Consider the following 12,142-nt stretch of genomic DNA (forward strand, 5'->3'; position numbering starts at 1 on the left):
GATTACTGGACAAGACGCACGAACAAAAAGGAGGTTTTTGCTCATAAAGAGGGACATTATCAAACAAAACAAAGATTTATTTTGCATCATGGAGACCTGGGAGTGCCACCAGATGAAGATCATCAAAGGTAAGTGATTAATTTGAATTTTTCTTTCAGATTTTTGTGACTCTCCTTGTTTGGAAAATTGCTGTATGGGTTTCTTTGGCTAGGAGCTAACCTAACATAATCGCAAAGTGTGCTTTCGTCGTAAAGCATTTTTGAAATCTGACACAGCGGTTGCATTAAGGAGAAGTTTATCTATAATTCCATGCGTAACACTTGTATTGTTTATCACTGTTTATGATGAGTATTTCTGTTATTTGATGTGGCTCTGTGCACTGCTCTCTTCACCGGATGTTTGTATGAGATAATGCATTTCTGACCATAACGCTCCAATGTGAACTGAGATTTTTGGATATAAATATGAACTTTATCGAATAAAACGTAAATGTATTGTGTAACATGAAGTCCTATGAGTGCCATCTGATGAAGATGAAGATCTGAAGATCAGGATAGTGATTCATTTGATCTCTATTTCTGCTTTTTGTGACCCCTTGGCTGGAAAAATGGCTGTGTTTTTCTGTGATTAGGTACTGAGCTAACATAATCGTTTGGTGTGCTTTCGCAGTAAAGCCTTTTTGAAATTGGACACTGTGGTTGGATTTACAAGAAGTTTATCTTTATAATGGTGGATAATAGTTGTATGTTGAGGAATTTTAATTATGGGATTTCTGTTGTTTTGACTTTGGCGCCCTGCAATTTCACTGGCAGTTGTCGAGGTGGGACGTTGTACCAGAGAGGTTAAAAACTACAGAGTCACTCATTGACCCCATTACTAAGGTCACCAACACATCTATTGGTCAGGGCGTGTTTTCAAGGGTATTGAAGTCGGCCATAATAATGGCCATCTTTAAATTGGGTGACCCTGCTGACTTGAGTAACTACAGGCCCATTAGTATACTACCTGTGGTGTTGAAGGTTGTTGAAAAGTGTGTAGCAGAGCAACTGATTGGTCACCTCAACAACAGCCCATTCACATTACACTCCATGCAGTTTGGCTTCAGAGCAAAACACTCCAAACGGACAACGGACAACTGCTTTCTTCTGGAAAATGTCATAATTCCTTTGTCTTTAGAAATGCAATGGAACGCAGCTACCTCTCACAGGAGCGCGTGTGATCAGCCCATGGCCTTCTGGCAGACCTCTTACTCAATCAGCTCTTATTCTCCCCTCCTTCACAGTAGAAGCCTGAAACAAGGTTCTAAAGACTGTTGACATCTTGTGGAAGCCTTAGGAAGTGCAATCGGACCAAATTTACACTGTATCTTGGATAGGCAAAGAGTTGAAAAACTACAAACCTCAGATTTCCCTCTTCCTGGTTGGATTTTTTCTCAGGTTGTTGGCTGCCATATGCATTCTGTTATACTCACAGACATCATTCAAACAGTTTTAGAAACTTCAGAGTGTTTCCTATCCAAATCTAGTAATAATATGCATATCTTAGCATCTGGGCCTGAGTAGCAGGTAGTTTACTCTGGGCACCTTATTCATCCAAGCTACTCAATACTGCCCCCAAGCCATAAGGAGTTATTCAACACCAATACTACAATACTGTCAAATAAGTCAAGGTATGGAGACCTTCTGAAGGCACTGGAGGTTGGAGTGAAATCATTTTTATGGCCATATCATTACCAAACAGCTAGGTAGAGTTTGCGGGGGTGTGGCAACTTCAGAATGATTTGTACTCTATATAAAAGGTATGTCAATCGTAGGGTTGGCATTGCTCTATGAGAAACTAACAGAAGGCATTTAAAACACAATAGTTCATGTACCAATGAAAGCGCAAATGTCTTGAAAGGGTATTCTTTGTTAAATGTCTATGCGGATCATTCCTGTTCTTTTCTCACAGAGCAGTGTCAAATACAGTGGGTGTGAGGTTCACAAATGCTTTGTTTCTATGGCAAGAGAATACTACAGTATATCAATCCACACATCCCACATGTACCTTGAATACAGAAAAACACAACTTTTTCTATGGTAAACACACAGTTTATTTAAATGTTCAGTTGCTCACATAGCAATCTTGGCACAGATTCGCAATTATAGCCTACAAGTATATAATCTCAAAATGTTGAACCCTAACATTTTTGAAGGACTACTTACAAGTATCAGCAGGATCGACAGGCCTCAGCCGGCTCGCCAGGCTCTCATGCCTCTGCCAGTTCGTCGGGAAGTTTACGCCCAGCCGGCTTGTCCAGCGCCCATGCCTCAGCCAGCCCGTCAGGCTCGCCCAGGTGTCATGACGGGTGGCACCCCTAAAGCGGTGTGTACTGTCACCCCTGCTCCCGCTCGAAGGCGCCAGGCTCCCCAGAATTACGCACACCTGCCTTCCCCCCATCACGCGCATCAGCGATTATTGGACTCACCTGTACTCAATCACCTCTGTCATTACCTTCCCTATATCTGTCTGGTTCCCCGCTCTGTTCCCCGCTTCAGCATTAATGTTCGTGTGACTTTGTATACCAGTGTGCTGACGCTGGTCCTGTTACCTGTCTGTTCTGCATTAAATGTTAACTCCCCGTACCACCTTCTCATCTCCGGCGTCGGTCCTTACATAAATATTGGTAACCTGAAATGATAGCTCTTATTAAAATGTATTTAATCAAATGATCATGAATAAAAATACATTTTACAACACACAGTAAATACAGTATCTTACATTTTTGTATAGACAAGAAAGGTAGTAATCAAGTTGTTTTTACAGTGTACCAGACTGGTCTTTTACGTCATCTTTAATTCATTTATAAAACATTACAGGTAGAATCCTTAATTAAACAATAACAAAGCGTACTCCTGCTCGTTTTGCTAAAAATCGAAGGGATTGGGCTGGAGAAATGTAACCACTCAAATTCATAGACAGACCATTCATGACATCAAATGTATAGTTTTAACCATGTTTGGAGGCTATACAGTGTTTCACATTTATGCTGTTTACAAACATTGGAGTAAAACAAGTTGAACTAAGCTCATGAGGCATTTATAAGTTATACACCTCAAGAATCAATGGTTATATGTCATTCATTTATGAGTCCAAAAATGGATGTAGCAACTAAGGAGTCTAGCTTTAAAAGGCACTTAGAAAATCAGTATAGTGCATGATATTATTTTTTAACAATTTATATTTAAAAATACTCCGACTTCCCTTTGTACATGGTCTACAGCAATGAAAGGTAGTTATACCTAAATGTCAATAGCAATACATTGTCAAATATTGTCTTTCAGTGCCAATACTCAGTAGAAAAGGAAGCGATGATACAGTAGATCTGGGTTTACATTTTCTAAACCTCTCATTGAGTACCCCCTACTGTTACACTTGTTCGATATATTCCAGTACTAGCACACCTGATTCAACTGGTCAACTCATCATCAAACATGATTGGTTGAATCAGATGTCCTAGTACCGGAATAGATCAAATACGTGGAATGGCTGGGGGTACTTGAGCAGAGGTTTGGGAAACTGCTGTAGATAAACCATAGAGATACTAAAAGGAGCTCGTTTGTCATTATAGCTTGACTCAATCCACCTTTGAGCTCTTCCTAAAAAATCTAACTATGGCAGTATATACTAAAATAAATACATGGAAAATCTACACCCATGTTGCAGTTACAATTGTATTGTGTTGAGATTAACTTAAATATAATGTTTAATTTGAATTAGATCTAATAAAAAAATATGATTTATGTAGGTTTCCCTATCTCTGGTGCTTCTTCGTGTGTAGAGCCAGGTGGTCAGACCGGGAGAAACAGCGGTCACACACACCACACTGGAAGGGCTTGGCCCCTGTGTGTTTCCTGAAGTGGCGAGTCAGCTCGTCGGAACGAGCGAAGCACCACTCGCACCCCTCCCAGGAGCATTGGTATGGCTTCTCTCCTGGAATGCAGCACCGAATTAGATTATACTACAGCAGAAACAGGGACGATCATGTCACATCATATAATGTACAGTAGTAAATAAATAAATTAACTATACTACTTATGTTGATAGGGTCAGTAAAGATAATATTTCAATATTAACATCAAAAAGTCTCTTGAATGAATTAGAATCAATAATAAAATAAAGAAAGAAATAAAGACTTAAAACACAAACCGGTTTAGTTTGTTTACGCTCTTTAAAACAGCTTTCCCATTCGACAACATGCAGCAACATTTGGCGGGCCATATTTCAGTCAGCATAAAGAATGAAAAAGCATTCTTCTGCCTGGTAACATAACATACTGCCTCCCCCCAAAATAAAATACGGGTCACCCCATGACAGGACTTTTATAATGTTACCAGTAAACACTTGCCTGTATGTGTCCGTAAATGGGCCTTTAAATGGGAGGACTTGGTGTAGACTTTCTTACATGCTGATGAAAGAGAATGGAACAAAATGTATGTCATTACAACATAACTATAATTGATTCATAAGCTTTTAACAAGAACATCCTACATCTAACAGAGTGGAGTTAATGGTCACGGTTGAATTATAAACCATGCATTGCATTAGTAACATCCCACTGACCTCTCACACTCTCCTGTGCAGCCAAAATGGAACCCACACGCCATTTCTGTCTCTTAATTTGTCGTGTTTTAAAGTTTTGTAATGTACAAAAGTGCAATCTAAATCTCAACAAAAGTGAAATAACACTGTAATGGAAATGTTGTGAGTTTTATGACAATTTAGTCATGTTTATTGAATGAGTTGGAAAACATATTGACACTGTGCCTGTGCCTAGCTAGCTAGCTACCTAGCTATAATGCTAACTTGCTAGCTTTACCACCCTGTGTTGGTACATTTACTAACTAAAATAGTTATTGATTTGAGTCTGAAATGTGGAATTGAACTTGAATGGTTTGAATCTTTGTCAAAACCATCAATGAAAAGTCAAACTGAAAAATATCCTTATTGCTCCTGGTAAGCCTAAGCCAATTGTCTGCAAAGGTTGTTACATTGTAACTACATAGTAATTATAAAGGTTATACCTTACTGAGTTTTACTTTACACTAAAGGGAAACTTCACAAGTTTTTTTAGGGTGAATTATATTGATCATGCATTGTACTGCATATATTCTGCCAACAATGCCTTACTCTACGTCATGGAATGTTGAGTCAAATATAACCTCGTTTTTCAACCTCTTATGAAGTTGGTTTTGTAGCATAAATTGGGAATGTTATATTTTTGGCTGATATTATGATTGCAAATATGAAACAAAGTAATTACAACACTGTCAGTTCCGCTTTAAGTCGCTTGCTCCTGGGTAGGTACATGATAATTACAACACTGTCAGTTCCGCTTTAAGTCGCTTGCTCCTGGGTAGGTACATGATAATTACAACACTGTCAGTTCCGCTTTAAGTCGCTTGCTCCTGGGTAGGTACATGATAATTACAACACTGTCAGTTCCGCTTTAAGTTGCTTGCTCCTGGGTAGGTACATGATAATTACAACACTGTCAGTTCCGCTTTAAGTCGCTTGCTCCTGGGTAGGTACATGATAATTACAACACTGTCAGTTCCGCTTTAAGTCGCTTGCTCCTGGGTAGGTACATGATAATTACAACACTGTCAGTTCCGCTTTAAGTCGCTTGCTCCTGGGTAGGTACATGATAATTACAACACTGTCAGTTCCGCTTTAAGTCGCTTGCTCCTGGGTAGGTACATGATAATTACAACACTGTCAGTTCCGCTTTAAGTTGCTTGCTCCTGGGTAGGTACATGATAATTACAACACTGTCAGTTCCACTTTAAGTCGCTTGCTCCTGGGTAGGTACATGATAATTACAACACTGTCAGTTCCGCTTTAAGTCGCTTGCTCCTGGGTAGGTACATGATAATTACAACACTGTCAGTTCCGCTTTAAGTCGCTTGCTCCTGGGTAGGTACATGATAATTACAACACTGTCAGTTCCGCTTTAAGTTGCTTGCTCCTGGGTAGGTACATGATAATTACAACACTGTCAGTTCCACTTTAAGTTGCTTGCTCCTGGGTAGGTACATGATAATTACAACACTGTCAGTTCCACTTTAAGATCCTTACAAGTATATCCTATGTAACTACATTGTTCTTACATTACAGCATTTGAACCAGGTCATAACATATAAATAAATAATTAAAATAGGCGGGTAGTTAACAACAGCCTTATTCCAATTGTTGTTTACTTGATATTTACGATTTAATTCCATTGGTTTCAAAAACATCATCATCTAATCTGCTACTAGTTTTTGACATAACAGCAAACCAAAGCCTCTCTCCCACTATACGTTCCTTTTAAAAAGCGAATTGACAAATGTAACTCCCATAAGTGAGGAGCATGACCCATAGACTCAAGGTAAGGAAACATTTAAGTCATTCTCTAAATGAACATCTAGACTCTTTCCCCTAGAAACTAGTGTAGCTCTGAGAGTATTGGACCAGTGTAAGCAATATGGATCCTCCATCTTCCCCTCTGATAGGCCAGGTGGAATTGTTGCCATATTAAATCAAAATGTCTATCCAATCCTCTCACATCTCCTAGTGGTTAATTTGGGATTCAGGAATTTTGTCATCCCTGCAATATCTATTGCCGGAGCACGAGGGATGTAGTGCTGCCGGAGCACGAGGGATGTAGTGCTGCCGGAGCACGAGGGATGTAGTGCTGCCGGAGCACGAGGGATGTAGTGCTGCCGGAGCACGAGGGATGTAGTGCTGCCGGAGCACGAGGGATGTAGTGCTGCCGGAGCACGAGGGATGTAGTGCTGCCGGAGCACGAGGGATGTAGTGCTGCCGGAGCACGAGGGATGTAGTGCTGCCGGAGCACGAGGGATGTAGAGCTGCCGGAGCACGAGGGATGTAGAGCTGCCGGAGCACGAGGGATGTAATGCTGCCGGAGCACGAGGGATGTAGTGCTGCCGGAGCACGAGGGATGTAGAGCTGCCGGAGCACGAGGGATGTAGAGCTGCCGGAGCACGAGGGATGTAGTGCTGCCGGAGCACGAGGGATGTAGTGCTGCCGGAGCACGAGGGATGTAGAGCTGCCGGAGCACGAGGGATGTAGAGCTGCCGGAGCACGAGGGATGTAGTGCTGCCGGAGCACGAGGGATGTAGTGCTGCCGGAGCACGAGGGATGTAGTGCTGCCGGAGCACGAGGGATGTAGAGCTGCCGGAGCACGAGGGATGTAGAGCTGCCGGAGCACGAGGGATGTAGTGCTGCCGGAGCACGAGGGATGTAGTGCTGCCGGAGCACGAGGGATGTAGAGCTGCCGGAGCACGAGGGATGTAGAGCTGCCGGAGCACGAGGGATGTAGAGCTGCCGGAGCACGAGGGATGTAGAGCTGTTGGAGCACGAGGGATGTAGTGCTGCCGGAGCACGAGGGATGTAGTGCTGCCGGAGCACGAGGGATGTAGTGCAGCCTCACTGTTTTCAATTTGAGAATCCACGCAGCTGGTAACAACATTTCTGGAAAATTATTTCCCGCAACATCACATAGTGATGAATGACTATTTAACATAACAGTACCGAATAAAATAGCATAGTAGGACTGTAATGTCACTGTGTTACACCAAAAACACCTAATTTCTAGTGAGATTTTAGGATGGTTAGCTGAAGCTGAATAGTCACATTTCTTGTCTCATGTGCCCAAAACGCAACAGCAAGCGCCACTATGTATGCTTTGAATGAAACAAAATACAAGAAGGTTAATAGTTGAACACCATCTTCTCCAATTCACTCACAAAACAGTAATTAGAGAAGATATAATTGCACATTCCCATGAAACTGATTGACATTAAATGATTGGCATGCAGACGCAGTTTGTACATTTCACCGGTAAAACGTGATGATTGCCTATTTAGAAATCAAGTATGCCTGACTTGGTGTTTGAGGGTATTAAAAATATACTATTTTCTTGAGACAATATGTGTTGGCATAGGCAGACGTTACATTAGGAGGATGCATTTTATGCATATTCTATAATAATATTCTGTCAGTACAAACTTTGATTGAGAAATTATGAGGTAATTATTTTTTCAAAAATTCCCACTCCCGCACCTAAGAAAATATCACTACACTATTGCCTGTAAGTGTAATGAGACTCCCTGTCAGTTCTTCTCACCTGAAAAGTCACAGTGATGTATCCTCCTCCTCTCCAGGTCAGGGTTATTCCTGCGGTTACACCTCCCCGGACCTGTCTGGGCCAACGCTGGGGACACTGGCCCAACACCGGGGCTCAGGCCTGCTCCAAGTCTAGAACTTTGGCCTTGTCCAAGACCTGGACTCTGAACAAGTCCTAGACCTGAGCTTTGGACTGGCATAAGACCAGGACTCAGATTCGAGGCAATCCTTGCTGCATAGGATGGAGGCAGAAACAGATTCTGGATCAGCTCTTTCCCTCTGTCCGGGCTCCCTGGCTTGGAGTTGGGCGGGGACAGAGGAAGATAGGCTGGTCGCTGCTGCGAATGGCTTGCGAACTGGGTTTGCAGAGTATAGCCACCATTTTGTGGGCATCCCATAGATTTGACAGCACTCTGGGGGGATGATAAGTGGACGTTGCTGAAAGGGAACGACAAGGCGGACACGGGGACCCCGCTGTGGAGGTCTGAGTTCACTGGACGACTAGGCACCAGCTGCTCTAGCTCAGAGTTCAATAGCTGGAACAACGGAACATCTGGGAAGTCCAGGGTGTGCATTTCCTGTTTGATGAACATGCTACTTCCTGTGTCTGTTGAAGCACCATAAAGCCTAGGGTGTTCTAGAAGGGTTGTTGGACCAAGGTTGCCGTGGCAACTGGGGTGCATGAGGGAGTGGGAGAGAGGCTCTGTCTTGATGGGTCTCATAGGCCGACATATGTCCGGGCTCAGGTAAGTGATGTCAGGGAAGAGAAGGCTCATGTTGATGCTGTATGGGGAACTAAGGTCCTCTGTGAAAGATGTCTGTCTGGAGTCTGGGACTTCCTGAGGATAAGGGGACAGATATTTGTCCATCTCAGATTTACCCTGTAATGAAAAAATAGATAATAGTGAGTGTTCAATATGAGTATTTGTAAGTTACATTTAATACAGTTTTGTGTTAAATCATTAACTTGTGAATATCCATGATTGTAACATTGTAACATCATGAAAATTAAGGAGGACTATAACTTAGTTCTAACAATCCAATTCTTCACTGAAATGGCCTATGAAGTATTCAAAGAGCTATCACTGAAATAGACCCATGTGAAGGCTACTGGAACATGGTGTGGCATGGGTCATCGCTTAATCTCTGTTTATATTTTGTTGTAGCCCTACCAGTGCTCATTGGAGTGAAAGGAGAGAGTGGTGACCATGTTCACATCAACCAGTCTGCAGTGAAACATTTATCATGTAGGCTACACAGTACTCCTGTCACGCCCTGACCTTAGAGAGTCTTTTAATGTCTCTATTTGGTTTGGCCAGGGTGAGTCCTGTGCCTGCTCCCAGAGCCAGATCCCCTGTATGTCTCCCCAGCCTGGTGAGTCATGTGCCTGCGCCCAGCCCAGAGCCCCCAGAGACGGCCTCCAGCCCAGAGCCCCCAGAGACGGACTCCAGCCCGGAGCCCCCAGAGAGGGTCCCCAGTCTGGGGCCTGCAGAGAGGTTCCCCACACCAGAGGTGAGCCAGAGGTGGAGCGGGGTCTGCGTCCCGCACCTGAGCCGCCACCGCGGATAGATGCCCACCCAGACCCTCCCCTATAGGTTCAGGTTTTGCGGCCGGAGTCCGCACCTTTGGGGGGGGGGGGGGGGTACTGTCACACCCTGACCTTAGAGAGCCTTTTCATGTCTCTATTTGGTTTGGTCAGGGTGTGATTTGGGGTGGATATTCTATGTTTTGTTTTTCTATGATTTTGTATTGCTCTGTTTTGGCCGGGTAAGGTTCTCAATCAGGGACAGCTGTCTATCGTTGTCTCTGATTGGGAACCATACTTAGGTAGCCCTTTTTCCCTCCTTTCTTTGTGGGAAGTTGACTTTGTTTAGGGCACATAGCTCCACAGTTTGTTTTATAGTGTTCATTGTTTTAGTCAGCTCATATAAATAAAGAATATGTACGCACACCACGCTGCACCTTGGTCCTCCTCCTTCAACAGCCGTGACAACTCCCCAATGGCCGTATGCTACATTCACCCTTCTCTCGTAAAACCATTCATTCCACATCCATACTACGCATATACTAAGACTACGCTGACCAACGCAAAACAAGATCACATTGCACAATGTTATATCTGTCTCCATGTGTTGATCAACTGATATTGAAACATGTACAGTATTTGGATAAAACAACTGGAACCAGTGCACTTCGCTTGGTGGGCTTCTGAAGAGTAGCCAGGCTTCTGAGGAAGGCCTAGTGCTCCAATCTAGTCACAGAGCATTTCGTATTATTATGTACACAGTCCATTTAGTATGGAATGTAGTAATCTGTGGATGTCCATTTCGTATGACATGTTACGAATTACAATTGGTATTATATGTAACAAATTCGCTAAAAGTATGACATGTTACAAATTCTAGCTAGGTGGCTAACGTTAGCTAGGGGTTAGGGTTAAGATTAGGGTTAAGTTTAGGAGTTAGGTTAAAGGGTTAAGGTTAGGGGAAGGGTTAGCTAAAAGAGTTCATTCAAGTTAGGGTTAGCTACATGCTAAGTAGTTGCAAGTAGCTAAAAAATGTTAACTTGTTGAAAAGTAGGCTAATTAGCTAAAATGCTAAAGTTGTCCAAGATGAGATTCAAACTCACAACCGATGGGAAGCTAGACGTTTGTGTTATATGCCACCCTACTTTCGTTTTTGCCTTAAGTAACAATCTGTCTTATATAACCATACCAAACATAACATATAATACAATTGTGGGGTTTTCAGATTGACATTTATTATGTTACGTCTAGTGTCTGAAACCAGACTGGGCGCCCCTGTATAGGCGATGGAACTCTATGACTGATTTTAGATTGTCCAGCTGCTGCCTGCATGCGCTGCACATATCTATCCTACATTTTGAGATGGGGCGCAACGCTTGGGGCGCATCTCAGTCCACTATCTACCTGTCTGTACATGTAGGCTATTTTGCCTGGCAGTTAGATATCAGAATAGTATAATATAGCCTAAATATCAAAGTGTGCCTAGTAACATCCGATGTCAGTTCAGTACGAACCAGGGTGCAGGGAATTTTGCATACCACCCAGACTACTGCAGACCGACAACCTGTCTTTACAGTGATGAGGGCAAATAACGTCCCGTACTATTTTACAAAAATCACATGGGTTACATCTACGTACGACTATCAATACAAATACCCAAGCATTCAATACACTCTTGGCTGCTGCGTTTCACTTCTAAAACGGGGTGTGTTGTTGTGGCTGTGCGCCAACGATTCCATGCAATCTACTTGCTCAAACTGTAAACTCGCTTTCTAATTGAATACCGTACCAGATTGTAGTCGTGGAATGAAGAGCTGCCACTGATTGTATTCCTCATGTTGTAGAGGACTTGTCCATGTCCCTGACCTTCTCCTTCTTCTTCTTCTTCTCCTCCTCCTTCTCCTCCTCTTCTCATCCCGCGTGCCATTGGTGGTGCGGCGAGTTTATGGTTGTCGAGCGCGTCCTGATCCAGAGCAAACCAAACATTATTCGTTAACAAGTCAGTGGCCATAAACGCTGATAATGTTAAGTCCAGTAGCCCGCGAAATTGGGCAAAATGAATAATTTATCAGAGGAATAGTTCTGATTTGAACAAATAGCTCAAGCCAGGCAGCTGTCAAATTCTGCATATGCTATCTGTTTTGCGTATGTGCTTCTCAAATTACACAACTGCATGATAGCAGTGTGGGCGGAGCTGGGCTTGTATTGGCCATATACCACGAACCCCCTAGTGCCTTATTGCTATTTTAAACTGGTGATCAGCATAATTAGAGCTGTAAAAATACATTTTTGGGTCATACCCGTGGTATACGGTCTGATATACCACGGCTGTCAGACAATCAGCATCCAGGTCTCCAACCACCAAGTTTAGAATGCAGAATAGACAGAACATAAACGTTAAAGTATTGAGTAGCTTTGCCTTTACATTACATTTCAAGGAAGGGAGGA

General features: G+C 43.0%; 1 protein-coding gene across 1 annotated transcript; it reads right to left on the minus strand.

Moving 5' to 3' along the window:
• Window positions 1-2,816: 2,816 nt before the first annotated feature.
• On the minus strand, window positions 2,817-11,852 carry LOC139380456 (Kruppel like factor 5b). Its single transcript, XM_071123136.1, has 4 exons — window positions 11,484-11,852; window positions 8,171-9,050; window positions 4,388-4,447; window positions 2,817-3,972 (listed from the first exon to the last, which is right to left on the minus strand). Exons 1-4 carry the CDS (start codon window positions 11,703-11,705, stop codon window positions 3,794-3,796), a joined length of 1,341 nt encoding a protein of 446 aa, XP_070979237.1. The 5' UTR covers window positions 11,706-11,852; the 3' UTR covers window positions 2,817-3,793.
• Window positions 11,853-12,142: the final 290 nt, after the last annotated feature.

Source organism: Oncorhynchus clarkii, chromosome 22 (genome assembly GCF_045791955.1).
Source record: "Oncorhynchus clarkii lewisi isolate Uvic-CL-2024 chromosome 22, UVic_Ocla_1.0, whole genome shotgun sequence".
Classification (NCBI taxonomy): domain Eukaryota; kingdom Metazoa; phylum Chordata; class Actinopteri; order Salmoniformes; family Salmonidae; genus Oncorhynchus; species Oncorhynchus clarkii.

Coding starts and splice junctions, on each gene's coding strand:
- LOC139380456 (XM_071123136.1), bottom strand. CDS start 11,705: ATGGCCACTGACTTGTTAACGAATAATGTTTGGTTTGCTCTGGATCAG. Junction 9,051..11,483: donor CATTCCACGACTACAATCTG/GTACGGTATTCA, acceptor TTTTCATTACAG/GGTAAATCTGAGATGGACAA. Junction 3,973..4,387: donor CCATTTACGGACACATACAG/GCAAGTGTTTAC, acceptor GCTGCATTCCAG/GAGAGAAGCCATACCAATGC.